The sequence below is a fragment of the Hyperoodon ampullatus genome (genome assembly GCF_949752795.1).
Source record: "Hyperoodon ampullatus genome assembly, chromosome: 4".
Taxonomy (NCBI): Eukaryota; Metazoa; Chordata; class Mammalia; order Artiodactyla; family Ziphiidae; genus Hyperoodon; species Hyperoodon ampullatus.
In genome coordinates, this window is record NC_136917.1 from 26,586,273 (window position 1) to 26,606,179 (window position 19,907).

Here is a 19,907-nt window from a genome sequence, read left to right on the forward strand (position 1 = left end):
GACTTTGGAGGGGCTGAGTTCTCGGGGAAGGGTCCGTAGCGGGGGTTTGAGGGGGTACCGCTGGAGAGGAAGCCTCCCTGCCTCCTTCCGTGGGGTCGGGGGGCCGGCGAAGGAGGGGTTATTCTTTAAATTCCTTTTTTAAATACCCGGTTTATGTTTCTAGTATGTGCTTCTTTTTTTTTTTCTTTTTTTTTTTTTTTTTTTTGCGGTATGTGGGCCTCTCACTGCTGTGGCCTCCCCCGTTGCGGAGCACAGGCTCCGGACACGCAGGCTCAATGGCCATGGCTCACGGGCCAATCCGCTCCGCGGCATGTGGGATCCTCCCAGACCGGGGCACGAACCCGTGTCCCCTGCATCAGCAGGCGGACTCTCAACCACTGCGCCACCAGGGAAGCCCTCTAGTATGTGCTTCTTGACCCGCTTTCGGGACGACACGTGAGCCCTGGTTTTCCTCGAAGCCCCCTGGGCGTACTGCCTTGAAAGGGAGCCCGGGAGCCCCTTTCTGTCACCCCCTCCCCTCTGGGGGGGGTGAGGGTGGAGGGCTTCCTTTGGCCTGAAGGGGATTGGGACGGAGGGAGGACGGGGGCCCTTTTTGTGCACTTGGGCTGGGGGTGTGCTGCGTCCCTTCCCGGAGTGTGGGAACCCGGACGGCAGCCCCTCCAGGCGACCCCTGGGGCGGGTCTCCGGGCCAGCAGGGTTGGGGCTGGGGGACGTGGGAGGGCAGCGCCCGGGCCGTGGAGGCTGGGAGGGCGCGGGGCGGGGGAGGGGAGGGGAGGGCGCGGGGGGGGGGGGAGGGGAGGGGCCGGGCGCCTCAGGCCTTGGAGAAGGTGGCCGCGGCGCCGACGGGGCCCCCCGGGGCCGCACCTGGCTCCTCGGCCCAGCGGTTCATGCAGCGGCGCCGCGCGTTCATGAAGAAATTGCTGACGGTGTTGAGCTCCAGGCCGAGCTGCTGAGAGATGGTGACCTGCATCTCCTTCGACGGCCGCTTGTTCTCCTTAAAGATGGCGATCAGCGTGCGCCGCTGCAGGTCGGTGAACACCAGGCGCTGCTTCTTAGGCTGCAGCGCGCGCTCCTTCTGCTGCTCCTGCTCCTTCCGCTTGCAGGCTGCGGGCGAGCGGGCGGGCGAGCAGGACGCAGCGCCACCGTGCGGCCGGACGGAAGAAAACAGGCCACGCGTCCCGGAGCAGAGAGACCAGGAAACACAGAAATACGCGGGAAACGCGAGAGATGGAGGGAGAGACGATCCGGGGACAGGGCCAAAAGAGACAGGGAGACACAGAAAGAGGCCAGGAGGCATCGAGTAGAGACCACCAGTAATGGAAGGAAGGGGGGGGCAGACAGTCGTGGGCGGGAGACAGAGACAGAAGAGGCAGATGTGGAGGTGGGGAGAAACAGAAGGGGACACAGTGTGAGCACACCTCCACAGGCATGGGTCGCCACCCCTCCCATCCCTCTTCTGCATGCTGGCCCCCTCCCCAGCCTCATATCCCCAAACTCCTCCCCACCCTCCCAAGAATCCTGACCTCAAGAGCACCACTGGTGTTGGTGGCTTTCCGCCCTCCCTTCTGCAGCCCACACCTGGGGGGTGCTGGGGGAAATGACATGGAAACTCTACATGTGAGTTATTTGGCTCAGTGCAGACCTGGGTGAAAGTGGTTAATTCATAGGTCCTTGGAGATGTGTCACCTCCCCCTGGAATGATGGGGCAAGGGGGTCCTCAGAAGGGGGGTGACAGTCCATGCTTCCTTCCCTGGTGTCCTCTGGCGCCTGGCCAGCTCAGGGACCCTGAGCCAGGCTCACATGGGCGTCCATTGCCTGATTCTGATATCTGAGCCCCCACTCTGGCCTCCCCCCACCAGCAGACTGAGACTGAGGTTTGGCTTCCTTCAAGTCCCCAGAGGAACTTCTGGAGCTGGGAGGATCTAAGGGAGGTTGAGAGACCAACCCTCCCTCTCCCAGGGCCACCTGCACGGAGGACTGGGAAGGCTGCAGGAGGCTGCCCTGTGGTCGGTGGATGCTTGCAAAGGGGAAATGGCAACATCTCAGGGTGGTGGAGCTGGGCTGGAGCCTGTGGTCCTGCTCCTCCCTGCCCCAGCTCCAAAGCGGACCCCTGCCCTCAATGCCGTGGGGGCCAGTGGGTGGAGAAGATGAGCTTCACCAACCAGAGCAGGCTACTTCCCCCCCGTGGCTGCTGACATCAGCACAAACTTTATCAGAGTCTCAATTCCTCATCCATGTACCAGTCAGGGGCAGTGGGTGGTGGACACCTGCCCTATCCTGCCTCCCCGCCAACCGCTTGCCCCAGCGACTCTGTCACCCCCATAGTGGCTGGTGGCACAGGCTGTACTAGCAGATCCCTGCTGCCAGGCCTAGTGGCCTGCTGGGACCACATGCCAAGCCGGCTTTTTTTGGTTCCAGGACAGTCTGAACCCGATGACATGTCAGATCAATGTCCACACACGTCAGCAAAAATAAATGAATGTCCCCTGCACTGTGGCTTGTTTCTTGGGGACGACAGGTTCCCCTGTGTGAACTGACGCACCACGTCCCTCCCTGGCCCCCTCTGACCTGGAACACACACAGGGCTTCTGATTGGCTGTTTCAGGTTTCATGATTAAAGAAGAGTGATGATCAGAGGTTACTGGACATTTCAGAAAAGCCTCTAATGAAGGAGAGAGAGAAGTGAGAAAAATGGCAGGAGGATTGGGGGATGATGCTCTCAGAAGAAACAGGTCAGGCACTGTTGTAAGTCAGATTCTTGGAGAGGTAAGAGAAAAATACTGTATCCATGAAACAGGACCACGAAAGGGGAAGACAGTGCTCTTAGAATTTAAGTATATAATAGCTGGAATAAAGTCAATGTAAGAATTGGAACGTAGGGAATTCCTGGCGGTCCAGTGGTTGGACTCGGCGCTTCCCTGCCAAGGGCCAGGGTTCAATCCCTGGTCGGCGAACTAAGATCCTGCAGGCCATGTGACTGGGCCAAAAAATTAAAGTAAAAAAAAAAGAATTGGAACATAAAGCAAATATCTCTGGAAATACAGGTGGACACAGAGATGGAAAATGAGGGAAAGGTGATAACAAAGTTAGAGGATGAATGTGCAGGTTTGTCATCTGAGCAAGAGGCCATCCAAAACTAGAGGAAGGGAAGCCCAAATAAATTTTATATATATATATATATATATATATATATATATATATATTTTTTTTTTAATCCATGGCTGGAAGACATGAGAGTTCAGTTTAAAAGAACCCATGAAATGCTCAGCTCAATGAATGAAAAAAAATACACTCCCTGAGGTTCATGCTTGTGAAATGTCAGGGACCCAGGATGAAAAAGAAGATAAAAGGTCCCAGAGAAGAAAGCCACATGCCATTTGGAGACCCAAGAATCAGAGTGGCTTTGGGCTTCTTGAAAACTGGGAGCCAGTGGAACAATGCCTTCAAAATTCTGAGGGAAAACTGTATTCAGCTAGAATTGTGTGACTGGCCAAACATAAGCATGAAGGTAGACTAAAGATATAGTCAGACATTTAAGGTCTCCAGAAGTTGACTTCTGTATACCCTTTTCTCAGAAAGCTACTAGAGGGTGTGTTCCATCAAAATGAGGAAGTAAATCAAAAAAGAAAGGTGTGGGAATCAGGAAATGTGATTCAACCTAGAGGAAAGGGAAAAGAGGTCCCCCAAATGAAGACGGGAGAGCCTGAAAGACAGCAGGACAAAGGCACCAAGGGCAGGGAGGACAGCCCCATTCAGATCAGAGCAGAAGAACCAAGGAAAATGGAAATGTCCTAACATGCATTGGTTTTGAATTTTGTTGGAGGATGTGGGAAGAGTTTGTGATTGGCAACCATTAACTCCTGGAAAAACAAACAGCCATACAAGAAAGGAAAAGCAATCCTGGTACTGTATGAGGCAAAGCCTAGGAGATGAACAGTGTACCGGGCAGCCTTTTGTATACAAAACAGGGGAGTGAGAACATTTGTTCATATTTTATCTGCTTAAAGAAATGTTGGAAGGAAGCACAAGGAACTGCCTTGACCTCCCATCTCCTTGGAACTTGGCCAGCCTGTGAGGCTCACGAGAGAAGGCCACGTCCCCCATTCTTTCAAGGGAAAGCTGGGTCTCAGGCAGCAAGGCCAGGGAAAGTCAAAATTCAGCCAGGCCTTTACATTCCAAAAGAGGCCTTTCTTGCCCTCCTGTTGTGATCCTCAATTCATTCATTCACTCATGCATTCATTCATTCTCTTAGCAATTTTCTCGTGAATTCACTATGCATTTACACTAGGGACAGATATACAAATGCTCCTTTGTATCAATGCTCTAGCTTGCAAGAGCTTTACGTGTGCAGGGCCTTATAATTCCGTAGGGCAGGAATTTTCCTTCTTACTTACTCGGAGAAGGTAAGCCCCTTGCCCAAGGTCGCCCAGCAAGCCCTGGCAGGGGCAAGACAGCAGCCCGGGTTGACTGGCAGATGGGAGGGAGGCAAGATGTGGGTCGCCTCTTTGCCCCTGGCCTCCCCCTTCTCCAATCCAGAGCCTAATGGGGGCCCCAGAGGCAGAGGCTGGGGGAGGGGCCGGGCGAAGCAGAGTGGTGAAAAAACTTCGCGTTTTGTCGATCGCAGCAAAAAGAGGCTCCGCTCGCCCCCCCTTCCCAGCGTTCAATCTAATTACAGCTCCTCACAGCCTGGATCGATCCGGGCTCCAGTCGGAGCTGTTTACCTCGAGCAGCTTTTGTCACCGCTTCCCTCCCCCACAGACCCTGGCAGCACCGGCCTGGAGGCCCCTGCCCCTGGCGGGGGTGTGAGTGCCAGCACGGGAGGCACCCCAAAGCCCCCCAGCAGCGGGTCCTCACTATCGCTGCCCTGCCCCTCACCAGTATCCCTCCCAGCACCCAGCATCACCCCGGCCAGCCCTAAAAACCACTGCACCCCTGGAGGCAGCCCCAGAAGGAGGAGAGGCCTGGGTATGGGCCCCTTTCACAGAAGTGAAAACCAAGGCTGCCAGAAGACCGGCCAGGGAGCAGGGCTGGGGAAGAGGAGCCGGGGGAGCAGCGTGGGATGTACTCATGGCACCAGTCAGCAGCCTCACACTGCGGTGCCACTGCTGCGGCCACCTCTTCCACGATGATCTCCAGTGCGGACCGCCACTGTGGTGTATCCGCATCCCCTCCTGCACCTGCATCACTTCTCCCTCCATCACCTCCTCCACCATCGCCTCCTCCACCTGAATCACCTCTACCACCATCACCTCCTCCACCATCCCCTCCTCCATCTGCATCATTTCTCCCTCCATCACCTCCTCCACCTGCATCTCTTCTACCATCATCACTTCCTCCATCAGTGTCGCTTCTACCTCATCATGCCCTCCATCACCTCTGCTTCTGTCACCTCCACCACCCCCACCTCCTCCACCTGCATCACTTCCACCTCCATCACCTCTTCTGCCATCACCTCATCTCCACCACCATCGGTGTCCATCTACCACCATCCCTTCCATCATCTGCATCAATTCCAGCACCAGCCCCTCCTCCTCCACCACTACCACCACCACCTGTACCACCGCCACCTCTCTCCGCAGCCGAACTCCATCATCAGCACCACCTCTGCTCTCATCACCTCCTGCACTTGCACCTCCACCACCATCGCCTCCATTTTATCACCTCCACCACCATCTCCTCCAAAATCCTCACCGACACCATCAAACCCCATCCTAGAGTCCACCTTGTATGTGTCCAGCACAGGGGGACTCAGCCTACGTTCCCCCACCAGGGCCACCCAGCCTGTGGTGGGGAGACAGGGAGTGGCCTCAGACACAGGCCCTCACCACCAACCATGGTTGCCATGACAGCCAGCAGAGGAGAAGCCAGCTGGGCTGGCCTGTGGGATTGGTGTGGCGGGGTGGGCCTTCATTCATGCTCTGGGACCCTGGGTGGGTCAGTTCCCTTGCAGGGCCTGCCTCAGTCTCCTCAGTTGCAAAATGGGACGTTCTGCCTCCTTCAAACATTTTTCAGGGCACATCAGCTGCCCGAGCCCTCCCCATCTCACTTGGCCCCTGACTCCCCACTGCCTCTCAGTTCTCACCTCTTCCTGCTGTCCCTCACTCAGCTCACTCTTCCGTGACCACATTGGTCACATCCCCTGGGCACAGTCCAACCTCAGGGCCTTTGCACTGGCTGCCACCTCTGCCTGCATCGCTCTTTTATATTTTTAAAATATTTATTTATTTATTTGGCTGTGGCACGTGGGATCTAGTTTCCTGACCAGGGATCGAACCTGGGCCGCCTGCATTGCGAGCACAGAGTCTTAGCCACTGGACCGCCAGGGAAGTCACTGCCTGCATCGCTCTTCCCACATTTCTTCATTGTTCCCTTGCCTCCTTCCATTCTTTGCTCAAATCTCTTCTCTGTGAGGCCCACCCTGACCCCCCCCCCAATTTAATACTGCAACTTTCTCCCTCCTCTGCTTGTTTCTTTCTTTTTTCCACACCATTCTCTCACACTCTATCCAGGGGTGCCACAGAGTGAGGGTTTTGGACCCAACTTTCTCTCCTGTCCACCCTCCATGACCCCAGGGACTGAGAATCTGATACTTGGAGCTGCTGATTCCGAGATGCTCTGATCTTAAAGATGGTGGGGAAGGTGATGGAGATAGAAATGATTCAGGTGGAGGAGGGGATGCAGGTGCACCACAGTGGCAGGTACACCCCATCCTGTTTCCCTCATTGCTATCAGTCTTTTTGGAGTCCAGGGATGAGGAGGGTCTGGGGCTGGTTCCTGGGGGTCCCAGAAGCCCTGGAGATCAAAGGAGATACAGAAGAGACCTTATTCCCAAATCAGCCGCCTCACGGGGAGCCCAGCAGGCACTAACAGCGGGCTTTTCGGCTGGTCTGGCCCGTGGTTCCCACAGTGACTGGCAGGGGGGCTGTCCCCGCCCCAGCGCTGGCTGGGACTCCAGGTAGGAGGGTGGGTCCTGTTGGTCCACGTTTCAGGTGGCGGCAACGGGAGGTGAGTTGGGGGGACCCTCAAGTTCCCTTTCATTTCAGACCCTCGGAGACTTGCTCCCACGGCACCTCTGTCCCTCCTGCCTTTCTCGAAAGTTGCTCACGTCCAGGGGCCCAAGACGGCAGTCAGACCCGCCCCCACCGTGGATTACTGTGTGGTGACGGCCTCTGAGTCTCAGGTTCCTCGAATGGAAAATTGTCTTAATCATGATCTCTGCCTTGCCAGGCTCTGAGAAGGGGTTTAGCCAGAAAAGTCTTGAATACGATGGTGGGGCTGAGATGAGGCTCCCAGCTCCCATATGGGGGCCCCGGGGAGGAGCTAGGCTCTGGGCCCCACTTGCAGGGCAGCCGTGAAGTTTCTCCCCCTCTCAGGGCAGGCCTCAAGCCTCAGCATCTTCCCTAAAATCTTCCTGGAGTGGGGAGGGATGGAGAAAATGAGGTCTGGAGTAGGGAGTTGCGCTGCCTCAGCAAAAGAACTCCTAGACAACCCTCAAGGCCCAGCTCCAGTTGCCCTTGCCCCAGGAAACTCTTCCCCTCACCCTCAGCAGAGCCCCAATTCTCTCCCCTAGGAGCCTTCTGGTGCCCAGCACAGAGTGGATCCACAGGAGGCTGCCAGCTGGCTGTGTTGTCCAATGCGTGACACCCCTGTGTGGGTGGTAGGGGACTCAGCCCAGACTGGAAGACCCTGCACAGGGAGACCCGGCTGGCCACTGCCCTGGAGGGCCCGGTAAAGCAGGGGGACCCCAGGGAGGGCCCTCAGCAGGGAGCACCCCGTCCCCAGTCAGCCAGGGAGAAGCTGGGGCTGTGCAGCAGGCAGGGGAGGGGGGGGTGTCCCTGGATTCAGTCGCCCCTCAGTGGATGGAGAGGATCAGGTCTGCACCGGAGGGAGCTAGGATTGCGCCTGTTCACCCCCATCATCACCTGACAAACACCCATCTCCTTCCCCCTCCTTCTCCCCCCTCCCCCATCTCCCCTCCCCCATCTCCCCCTCCCCTCTGGCATCCTGTGCCTTCCTCCTCTCCTCCTCCAGAGGCCCACTGTGGTCTGGGTGGGTGACATGGGGGGATGAGTACCCCTGCTGTGCCTGTCCTGGGCCATCCCTGGCCCCAGCCGGCTGACCACGCGGGAGTCTGCCTGTCCCCCATCAGTTGGGTGTGCCCGCGTGGGGCTGCACAGGGCCTGTCCGGGTGGAAGGCGGTGTGTGCAGTACGGCTTTGCTGTATTGGGAGGGGTAGCCACGCAAAGCAGACCACACGCGTGTGAGGAACTGGGAAAACTGGGAGGGTAGCCAGAGCCTTTGGTGCAACCGGCAGACAGGTAGGCAGCGGGTGGGAACCTGGAGGGGCGGTGGGGGCAAAGGCTCAGAGGATGTGGCCGGTCAGTGGGCCGCGGGGAAAGACCCTGGGGGCCAGCAGGCCTCAGCGTGACGTTTGCTTGCAGCTGGCCTCGGGGGTTGGGGACACAGTGTGGATGTCAGACAGAGGATGCAGTGTGAAGAATCAAGGGCGGAACGTGACTTGCTGGCTGTGACAGCCAGTGTGCATGGTGCTGAGCCCACTGGGTCTGAGTCTACAGGATGGAGGATGGGCCATTGAGACCCCTGGGGTGGCTCCTGTCTGTCTTCTGGCCTTGGGCCTGCTAGCTGCCCCACTGCCCTGCCCTTTCCTAACAGCGGGGACGCTGGGCCTGGGCTTCAGGGGCCGAGTGGCCCTGAGCACACAGTCTGTGGACACTGTTTACCTGGTTTATAAAGCAGGCCCAGCGACCCCTGGTCCTGATGTCCCCGTCTGTCCGTGGGGTTGGGGGTCCCAACTGCGCAGTGGTCGGTCGCGAGGGTTAGCAAAGCTGGCTCCAAATGTGGGCCAGGGCGGACCCTGCGGCTGCTCACTCCTTCCCCCTCCCCCCTTCACTCACACAGTTATCAAGCACCTCCTGTGTGCACTGTGTGCAAGCTCCCACGGAGCCTCGATGTGGTGTGGAAACGCATCACCCGAATAATCGCACAGATACAGGGAAACCGATGACTGACTGTTCTCAGACAGGGCTGCCAGCTGCCCCCGCTGTGCAGCTCGGGATGGAGGTGGGCATGGGTGGGCTATCTGTGGGGGAAGACATGAGCCCGGCTAGTGGGGAACAGATCTGGCAGAAGCCAGGTGGCATCAGGAGGGTGACCCCCCCCCCACAGTGAAAGCCTGGGTCTGACAGGGGAGGACAGCAGCCAGACGGTGGCCCCAGAAGTCAGCGATGCAGGCACTTGGGCAATTGTGCTCATCCCTCTGTGTCACCCTCTGTACAGTGTCAAAGCCACCACGGAGCCACTCTTGCCTGCCCCCAGGGCCCCGGACCTGTGTGCCTGTACCACCCCCTTCCCAGTATCCGCCCACCTGGGCACGGGGTGGTGGTGTGGGAGCGGGAACCAGTCCCGTTCCCTCCCCTCCGGCCACCTCCTGCGCTCAGCTCAGCTTCTCGGGGCAGACAATTCAATACAGAGCCAGGTCCCCGGCTGGGATGATGACCGGTTTCCTTGGCGACACGCCCCACCCGGGCCACCAGCTGCCCAGCCCCAGATGTGGACCACATTGATGCCACTACCCTAGTGGCTTGTCCCCACTGGGCTGAGCTGCCCTGAGCATCCCCCGCTGGCCTCCCCTGGCCAGGGACAGTGAGTGACTTGCCCAAGGTCACACAGTGAGTCACTCGGAGGGGAGCCTGGAGCATATACATGCCTCGGACCCGCTTTATCCACACCCTGCACTCCTCAGGGCACGGGGAAAAGGTTCCCATGGGTGGGGGGGAGGGAACTCATCTCCAGGGAGACAGTGCTGAACCAGGCCCCTGCCCTCAGATGTGGACCCCCTGGAAGCCTCAGCAGCCCCTCTTCTGTCTCCGATGCCTCTCCACTCTCTACCCCTCCCCTGCCCGCCAGGTCCACACCTCCCCCTCCCCCAGCCTCTGAACGCACCTTGGCTGTCACCCAGCCTCCCTCCCCACCCCCCTGCTTCCCCTGATGGGATTTTAATGGCCGCATTTTCAAATTAGTTCTGAGCCTTTCAAAGACTTATCAGGGAAATGAGCGTTTCCACTGGGCTCTGGGCTGCCCCTCCTGGGGGGGCTCCATCTGGTGGTTGCAACGCCTGGGGATGGGGGGACGGGGGTGTCCAGGGGCAGCTCTCACGCCTTGAGACCCACCCCCCCATTCAGGCACTCGGGGGCAAACCTCATCAGCGGGTGCACACAGAGCTTTTATTTTTTTAAAAAGTGTTAAGAGTCACAGCGGCCGACAGTTGGAAATGGATTTGAAAAAGATGACAGGAAAGGAACCTTCGGTGATAAGAAAAAGCATAGAGAAGCCAAAGCAGAAAAGGCTGGTGGGGGGGGAAGGGGGGGAGGAGGACCCAGCATTTCAGTGATTGGGAAGCTAAGCCACAGATAAACTCACAGGCAAAATTGTCGTGCTCACTGCGGCCCTGGGGGCGACGACAAACCACCTGGACCGTCCTAAATGTCCATTGGGCAGGGACATGGTTGAAGATAGAAGGAAATGGCCAAAGAGAATACTATGCAGCAGGCAAAAATGCCTTCGAGGCTCTCTCTTTCCTGATGTGGACGTGCGGGGTGTCAGTGAGGCAAAAGCACAGCAGAACCAGTGTTTTTTAAAAAGAGGAAAAGGAAAAAAGTACGTGCACTATGGCTGCCAGATTAAGTGTAACCTCTCTTTAGAAGGAGCAATACAAAGTATGGTTTACAGAAAGGGGACTTGCTCCACTTAAATTTGGAACTTGGCGAATGTGTCCACTGTTTGAAAAAAAGAATACAGCTTTTTTTTTTTTTTTGCGGTACGCGGGCCTCTCACTGTTGTGGCCTCTCCCGTTGCGGAGCACAGGCTCCGGATGCGCACGCTCAGCGGCCATGGCTCACGGGCCCAGCCGCTCTGCAGCATGTGGGATCTTCCCGGACCGGGGCACGAACCCGTGTCCCCTGCATCGGCAGGCGGACTCTCAACTACTGCGCCACCAGGGAAGCCCAATACAGCATTTTTTAAAGAACAGGGTGGGTAGACAGGAGGGAGGTGGAGGAAAGCGAGCAGGGACTTTGCCGTTGCTCCAACGCGCGCAGGAGGCTTTTCTTTACGTGCTTCGTTCTCAGCCGGGCTGGGGATTCTAGTCTCCATTTGGGGAAACGGAGGTGCGCAGGGGAAGCGCCTTGTCCACATTCCCGGGCCTGACCGCCGCCGCGCGAATCCCTCCCCAAGCGCCCTGGGCCCCCCCTGCGTGCTGTGCTGTCTGTGTTCCAGGAGCAGTGACCCGACGTTCTGAGCGCACAGCCAAGCGCACCAAGTCCGCCGCCGCTCTGGGTTGGGCCGGAGGGAGGCGAACCCAGGGGCGGCTCCCCACGGGTGGGATGTGACTTCCCCCGGGGTAGGATGCGGGCGCTTGTTGAGGGCGCGCCGGTGACCCTGAGGCTGGGAAACCGCGGGTGTGCAGGGCAAGGGGCCGGGTCCTTACACTGGGCTGCGTGCGCCCATGTCCCTCCAGGCTGTGGAGGGCGGATGCACGCTAGATCCTTTCCGGTCTGTGAGATCCCACGTCCGCTGAGGACAGATGTGCGGAACGCGGCGGCCCTGGCTGCACTCCGCGGCTTTGCCGGCACTGCGGGGCGGCGTTGGCCTGGTGGTGGAAACTGAGGCACCGACATCTTCCCTAGTGGGCGCGGATGCGCTAGGGTGCATAGAAAAGCATGAACCCTGCTGTGCCCGCACCGGGTCCCCCATCACCTACCTCCGTCACCGCGGGCGGACGCGACCCTCTCCCAACCCCCCAGCTCCAGGGAGTGGGGTCCGGACAGCAGCTGCCCGGAAGTAGATGGGTAGGAGAGGTGGCCCAGCGGCTCATCTGGGGGCCCCTGAAAAATTCCCAGGCGCCAGCGCAGGTGTCGGGGGGAGGGAAGTGGGCTCTTCCCTGCTCCCCCAGCGCCGGGATGTGCCAGACCCCGACTGGAGGGCAGTGGGGGTCCTGGGCCGGAGTCTGCGCGCACTTGCCCTAGTGTGGATGTGGGCGTCTACACTTGTGTTCCGTGAGGATCTACACTTACATCCCCATTCTTTTGCATCTCCGCTTGCGTTCCCCGCGTGCATCTATACTGTGTCGCTGGCACGTCTACACTTCCGTTCCCTCCCTCCAGAGGCCCGCGCCGGTCATGGGCGCCTCTCCTTGTCCGTTTCCATCTGCTGCCAATCTGTGGCTTTGTGCGTGTGGCTCTTTAGGTCTAAGGCCCTGGCCTACCCCACATCTGTCCATAGGGCAGGACACCAGCAGCAGGAGAGTCTCCCCCGTTTCCTAGCCCCACCACGTCCACACCTACTCGGCAGAGGGGAAACTGAGGCCGCAGATGTCCCTGGACTGCCCAAGGTCAGGTGGGTCTCCCAGGCTGCCCCTGGCTCCCGGCCAGCCTCTTCCCTCCCCCAGGAGCACAGCCTTCCTTATTGATCAAGGGCCATATTTAATTAAACACTTGATTCAAACCAGCCTGAGCTCCCCTGGTTAAGCTGAGCTCGCTGCTACGTACAAAGACTCCAGCCGCAGGGGTCCAGCCTCCATCCTTACAGCAGCTCTGGCTTCCCACCTCCCAGCCTTTGTCCTTGGTGGTTCCACCTGCATTGACGCAGGACAGAAAGTTAGGGCTGTGGCAGGAAGTTTCCTCTACTTCTGGGCTCTCGGGAGCCACGAGGCACGGTACTAAGCAGAAGAATGATGAGCTCTGACTTACTGTAAGAAGCCCCCTCCAGCTTTGGAGAGAGGACATCAGGGGAGGGAGTGGAGCCTGGAGACCAGCAAGGAGGCGGCAGCGGTCAGAGGTGGGTTGCTCAGACTAGAGTGGTGATGGTTGATAGGGAGGGAGTTTAGGGAGAATGGCTGGGTCTTGGTTAGTCCTAGGATTTTCAGCTAAGGGGACTTCAGAACAAAGGAGCCAAGCCCAGCTCCAGCCCCTCACCCAGCAGATTCCTCTGTGTGCTTCTCTGTGACGTGGGAACGACCATCCTTGTCTCTCAGGCAGGAAGGGGCTATTGGGACTGGGGTCCAAGGAGGGCTGGACCTCCAGTTCAGGGCCCAGGTTCCCCCTGAGGGCTGGCAGCCAGGAGGGGGCAGTTCACCAGGAAAAGCAGAAGCCGGTGGCTCTGAGTGCAGCAGGAGGACACTGGGACCCGGCCCCCATCCCCAGGGTCTCTGGTGGTCCCTGGGGGGACTCATCTGGGTCCGTGATCCTGTCCAACTCTGAGTCGGAAGGAAAAGTGCAGGCCTGCCCTCCCGGCCCAAGGGTCACCCAAGCTGTTTGTAAACTGGACCTTGACATGACCTTGAGAGCCTCCCTCCTGTCCCTGGCCTCAGTCCACTGAGTTCCCCTCCCAGCCTTTGTCTCTGCTGGGCCACCTGCCCGGAATGTCCCCCCATCTCAGAGGGAGATGGGAGCCTGAGCATCTCAAGCCCCATTTACTAAAGGCTTTGAGTCACCCTGAGTGTGCAGCCTTGGCAAGCACCTTTCAGCCTTGGCTTGCTGGTCTGTAAAATGGGCTCAATATCCAAACTGGCTTAAAAGGTCCCTCATTTCTGGTGGGTGAACCAAGGGGGAGGGGGAGGGCTTCTGGGCATCCCAGCCCGCCTCCTCCCCATCTGACAACCTACCCCTCTCCTCTGCCTACCCCTCTGCATGGAAGTGGAAGCCAGAATCAGTGAACCTGGGCAGAGTGCTGGTGCCACCCCACTTGGGTCTTGTGGTCTAGAAGGAGGGACTGGTTTGGGGGACCCAAGGCATCATGCACAGCCCCTCATGGCCCTGGCACACACAGCCCCAGACAGTATCCCCCGACTCCCTGCTTCCCTGAGGAGGCCTGCAGTGTCCCCTTCCAGGTCCCAGACCCCTTCTGGCTCCCCTGCCCACTCTCTGTGGGTCCCACAAAGCACAGGTTGCCAGGGGTGACCCAGGTCCTCCCTAAAGACAAGGAGATATGGGTGTGAGTGGGTGATTAAGCAATGTGGCCTCAGGGTACAGGGGCTCTGGGGGGGGCTGGGTTGATAAGAAAAACCTCAACCAACACCCAGGAGGTGGTATCTGATTCTGTCCATTTCTCAGATGAGGAAACTGAGACTTAGACCCTCACCCAAGATCAGTCAGTGACAGAGCCCGGGTGAGGCCAGGTCTCCAAATTCTCTGCTGGGGTGGCTTTCTGGAGGGGTCTGTAAGAGGTGTGGACCCTTGTGGGTGGATCAAGGTCGGGTTTTACTGAAGGTACATTGGTCTTTGCGGGGGTGGGGGGATGGGGGGAGGGGAGAGGGGGTCGAGAGTGCTTGCGGGGGGATGGATAGTGTCCCTCCAAGTGGGACTCCAGGATTGGACCTTGTGGGTTGAGTCTCTTCAGCCTCAGGACCTCTCCACCCCCATTCAACACCTGTCCAGGATAGTGGCTGCAGAATGGGGGGAGGGGTGGGGGAAAAGCCTGTCCTAGCCTGGCGGGGGGCAGCTGGTGTGCCTTTCCCCTTTCCGTCACCATCCCTTCCAGACTCCAGGCCCCTGGCCACTGCAAATCCACCGCCAACCCTGACATCTGCCCTTACCGTACCCACCCCGTCACCTCCGGAAATGGCTCCCTCTCTGCCTCAGTTTCCCCCATGGCCGGTCTCCCACAGCCTTCAGGGATTCTGGGTCTGGGGCTCATCAGCAGGCAAGAAGGAGGAGGAGGAGAGGGCCCTTCTTTCAATCGCCACCATCTGATATTTTATATATATTTTCTGATCAGTTACAAAAAATACTTTTCCTCCGGAGTTGCAATTTAAACAATATTTGAAGACGGCCGAAGTTATCGACCCGGCGACGGTGATGAATTAGAGACGGTAATTCGAATTCATCGACCGCCCCGCCCCCGCGGAGTCCGCCAGCCCCTCCCCCAGCCCCTCTCCCGTAATTACTGTTTGAGACAGAGTAGGGGAGGGCTTCGAAGAGGCGGCGGCTCCGAAGCTGTGGGACTCTGAGGACCCTGGGGTGGAGTAGGGCTAGACCCCCCCCATGGCAGTGGGATTGGGGGGCTGCAGGATGGGCCATCCCCAGAATCTCAGAATGTCAGACCCAAAGCCTGGCTCCCCCAATGCACACACATTGTACAGGTGGGTAAACTGAGTCACAAAGAACTGGTAGGCCTGGGGGCAACGGAGTGGGGGACCCTCGGGTCTACCTGGCCAGATTTCTTGGGTACTTTAGAGAAACAAAGAAACTGCTCTTCCCTCCTCAGCCCCAGAGCCGGGAAGGAGAGAGGCTGGGGAGCTGGGAGGTGACAGGATCCAGACTAGTGGAACCCAGCAGAGGGGCAGCCACTGGGACCTCTCAACTCCCCTTTCCAGTCTCTCCTTTTCTATCTCTTTGACTCTCTCTTTGACTTTCTGTCTTCTTTTTTTTTTTTGCCACTCTCTGTCCTTCCTTACCTATCTCTCTTTCTCTCTGTCTCTGCGTGTGTCTTTCTCCCTCCTGGTCCAGCGCAAGGACGGGACTACCTGACGGGACTTCCGGAGCAGCTCGGCCAAGAGGCGAGGCCGGAGGCGGGCGAGCGCGAGGGGTGGGACTGGGGCGCGGAGCTGCAGGGTCCCGGGAAGGTGGGCGGCTTTCACTGGGCCCGGGATGGGGCGGGGATGAGGAAGGGCGGCGGTGAGTGCTCCCTGCCGGGGTTGGACTGCGCGGGTCTGCGCGCCGGGAGGTGCTTTGGGCTGTCGCTTGCGCGTCGGCGCGTTGGGGAGGGATGCGCCCCGCCTCCGCCCCCCCAACCGCTGCGATTTGCCGCCACTTAACAGCTTTTCATTTGCGCAGCGACCGGAACTAAAGGCCTCTCGGCTGGTCGGTGCCTAATTACCCCGGCCCGGCCACCTCTGACATCCTAAGGCCAGCCCCGCGCTGTGGACGGGGTCCTGAACGCGCTAGAGGTGTGGCGGGGGCCCAGGGCCGGGCGCGCGGACCAGGCGGACGGCGGGGGGCGGTGAGGGGGGTGGGTCACGCGTGGGCAGCGGCCTGGCGGAGCCGGGGACAGGCCGGGTGTCGCGGCTCAATGTCCCCTGGACCTGAGCATGTGCCAGGTCCTGCGCTCATCCTCTCCATTTCCCCCACGTACCCCTGAGATGGCCACTATTCTGACTCCCACTTCAAAAGGGGAAACCGAGGCTCAGAGAGGTGAGGCGTCTGGCTGCCACCGCAGAAGTCGGAGAGGCCCGGCTGGGATGCAAACGCAGCCTCAGTTTCCCCTGCCCTCCCCGCACTTACACCGACTCTGGGAGCTGGTGCCCTGCTGGCTGGCACTGATCCCTCAAGGCAGGCACCCGCCACAGGGACTTCTCACCTGAGGCTTGTCATTCTAAGACGCCCTGGCCAATCTGTTGGGTGGCCCCGAAGTGTGCCACTCAAATATCACAAAGAGGTCCAGTTAGTTACATGACAGTGACGGTGGAAAAAAATGGAAAGTGGTGTGTCCTTTGGGTACACACGTCAGACACAATGTCCCCAAAATACATGCACCGGGGAGCAGGCCGAAGGTGGCCAGTGTGCAATAAGTCAAACCTCACAAGTGACCCCATTCGTTGAGGGCTGCTTAGTACCTACAGCGTCAGAGCCCTGATCACCTGCATCACACACGGCAGGCTGTGGCTGTGTGTCGGTGTGACTGAGTGTCCCCTGTGAGCACACCTGTGTCATTGCATGTGTCATGAGGAGAAGGACAGAGTGGGTACTGCTCTTACACAAGACCGTCCAGGTTCCTGATGCCATTTCTAACATTTCACGGCCACCTTCCCACGCACTTGGTTACCTGCCACATAAAAGGAGGATTTAGTCCCCAATGTGGAGAATCTAGGAAGCCTATCCGAGGCTCAGGCAGTCACCTTGTTCTGCAGAACGGGCAACTGAGGCCCGCGTGTGGGTGCAGGTCCCCCAGGTTGTCCAGGACGCCTAGGGGGAGGGGAGCAACGAACACCGACCCCTCTCCATCCCCCAATGGCACCCCCTCTCTCCCAGCCCCCCTGCCCGGCCCCTCACAGCCAAGTCCCTCCCTGCCTCCCCGCTTACGGGGGTGTCTGGTTTGAGCCCCAGCCCACTCCATCCAGCCCCACTCTCCCCTGTGCGCAGAGAAGCGATCGATCAGGCGCCCGGGGCCGCTATTGTCCCCGCTGCTGGGGCGGCTGCTGCGGCTGCAGCCCCTCCCCAGAGTGGCCAGGAAAAGACCCCCCCCCACCCAAGCCAGGCCACCGTGGTGAGAGTGGGGGCTCTCCTGCGCCCCACCACGCACACCCAGGAGAAGGGGTCCTGGCCGCCGGCTCTCTGGGGGCAGGTGTGGACCCAGCTGTTGTCAGCTGGGAGGGAGGAGGGAGCAAGAGGGGGGATGAGCATCAGTGTGAGTGAGACACGGAGACAGAGGCAGAGAGAGGTAGAGAGGGAGCCGGACAGAGAGAAGGAGAAAGAATGAGACCAGGAGGAAAACGGAGATCGAGCCAAAAAAATAGACCCCAGTTCGCCCGACAGAGATAGAAGTAGAAAGGAGAGAAACACAAAACGGAAAAGAGAGGCCAATGGGGTGCGCGCACCCTAGCCAGGAGCAAACGCGTGGGGCGGGCGGCCGGCTGGGGTGTAAAGGCCTCCGCGCCGCGCGGGCCGAGGGTCCCCCGGGCTGCCCCTCCCCCGCCCGTTCTCGGGTGACCTTTGCCAGCGGCCGGAGAGGGGGAGGGCGCTATCGATCGCAGAGGCCCAGCTACAAAGAAGCGCGCGCTGGGGCCGGGGGCTGAGCGCGGGCCCGGCCCTGGCTGCTGAGGTTCTGACACCCGGTGTACGGTCCCGGCGCTCTGCCCCGGGGCTAGAGGCGCAGCGAGGGGCCGTTTGGGAGGAGAGGAGTGGCACCCCGAGCTGAAAGCGGCGGCACGTCTGGGGCACCCCCCCTCCTAAAACACACACGCACACATCACACACACAATGAGCGACCCTGCTGGAAGCTTGGGGATCCTTCAGCAGTCTAAAAAGGGTCCAGGGACCCCCCTCCCAGGTTCCGGAGGGGCTGGGCGGGAGTCTACGGGAGGGACGGCGGCACAATTCTTTTCCCCCTTTCGCTGACGGAACTGACGGGCAGGGGCGCAGATCACGCTCTAGCCTCCTGCAAGGGGATTCAGGGAGGGCGGCGGGGCGCAAGGCCGCCGACTGGGGAGGGAGCCGGGGCTCTCCGCTGCCGCACTGATTGGTGCTGGGGAGCCTCGAGCCGGACCCCTAGGGTCGGGCGGTACGCGCCGCGCTCCTACCTGCGAGGCGCAGCGCCGACATGCGCTGGAACTCGGGCTCCTGCAGCCACTTCCACATCCTGCGGAAGGTCTCGCGGCCCGACTTGAGCTTGCTCCAGGGCTTGGGGTTGCGCAGCAGGTCGGAGAGCGTGCCCTGCGAGCGGCACAGGATGCGCTGCGCGAAGATGGCCTGCGGGATGCTGTAGCGCTTCAGCTCCGCCGTGATGCGCTGCGCCACCTCCTTGGTGTTGATCTCCTCGGCCGCCGCACCCGCCCCGGGGCCGCCGCCGCCCGCGGCCGGGCCGCCGCCGCCGGAGTGAGGCCCGTGCGCTCCGGCCGCCGCCAGCCCGCCCAGCGGCGCCAGCAGCCCCCCGGTGCTCCCGGCGCCCGAGCTGCTGCCGCCGCCGCCGCCGCCTCCGGGCAGCCCGCGGGCCAGCGCGTCCTCCGCGCGACCCAGCAGCGCGGCGTGAGGCTCGAAGGCGGCGGGCGGCAGCAGCTTATCCCCTGCCAGGTGGCCCGGCGCGCCATAGGCGGCCAGCGGCGGCGGCGGCGGCGGCGGGGGCTGAGGGGCGCCGTGCAGCGCGGGCGGCAGTGCGTTGGGCAGCGGCGACAGCGGCGACCCCATGGCGGGCAGCTCCTTGCCGTAGGGCCCGTAGAGGTGGCCCACGGAGGCGAGCGCCGCGCGCTCGTCGCGCATGAGGGTGAAGCTGCCGCTCACGCTGGCCGCCAGGCGCTGCGGCGGGGGCGGCGGGGGCGGCGCGGCCGCCGGGTGCGGGTGCGAGTGGGGGTGGCCGCCGTGCGCCCCGGCTACGGCCGCGGCCGCCGCGTGCTGGTGGAACTTGTCAGCCACGGCCGCGAGCGGGGGCAGGTGCTGCAGGGGCGTGAGCGTCGTGTAGGTGCCGCCCAGGCCGGGGGCCTCGCAGGCCATGCCCATGGCCGGGTGCAGCGGGCCCGCCAGCTCCCCGCGGAAGTCGGCGGCGCCGCCCGCGCCGCTCGAGCCGCCCGCGCCCCCGGTGCCGCCGCCGCCGCCGCCGTCCAGCAGGCTCGCCATGCCCGCCACCAGGCCGGAGCGCCCGGGCGCCACCAGGCCGCGGTGCGGCGCCGCCGCCGAGCGCGCGTGGCTCGGGCTCAGCAGCTCTCCCGCCTGCGCATGGGCCACGCCGTGCAGGCCCCCCAGGCTCTCCAGGCTCAGCTCCATGCTCGGCCGCCGCGCGCGGGCCCCTCGCCGGCTCGGCCGCCCGCCCGCCGCGCGCGCTCCTTGGCGCCGGCCCGGCGCGCTCAAGGCCGACGCATGTCCCCCGCCCGCTCCCCGGTGGCTGCGCGCGAGGCTGCCCGGCTGAGCGGCGCACGGCCCGGCCCGGCTGCGAGCGCGGCCACCAGGATGTGGCGGGGGAGCGGCCGCCGGCTCCCGGGCCCGGGTCTGACGTCAGTGCCCCCGCCCACCGGCTCCCCTCGCCGCCACCTCCCGCCGCCTCGCTCTCCGCCCGTCCCGGCCCCTTTCAGCGCCAGGCAGGCCGGAGTGGGCCAGACTCCGGGCTTTTGGGGTCCCCTGCCTCTGTCTCCGCCGTGCCCCCTGGGGACTGGTCGTACCCGGGGACAATGGGCGGGGGTCAAG

The 19,907-nt window shown here is 61.0% G+C and overlaps 1 protein-coding gene across 1 annotated transcript; it reads right to left on the reverse strand.

Annotated features, from left to right (window-relative positions):
* Positions 1-811: 811 nt before the first annotated feature.
* ONECUT3 (one cut homeobox 3) lies at positions 812-19,490 on the reverse strand (the record flags this gene model as incomplete). Its single annotated transcript, XM_079702629.1, has 2 exons — positions 812-1,104; positions 18,314-19,490. 2 exons carry the CDS (start codon positions 19,488-19,490, stop codon positions 812-814), a joined length of 1,470 nt encoding a protein of 489 aa, XP_079558755.1.
* Between the last annotated feature and the right edge of the window lie 417 nt (positions 19,491-19,907).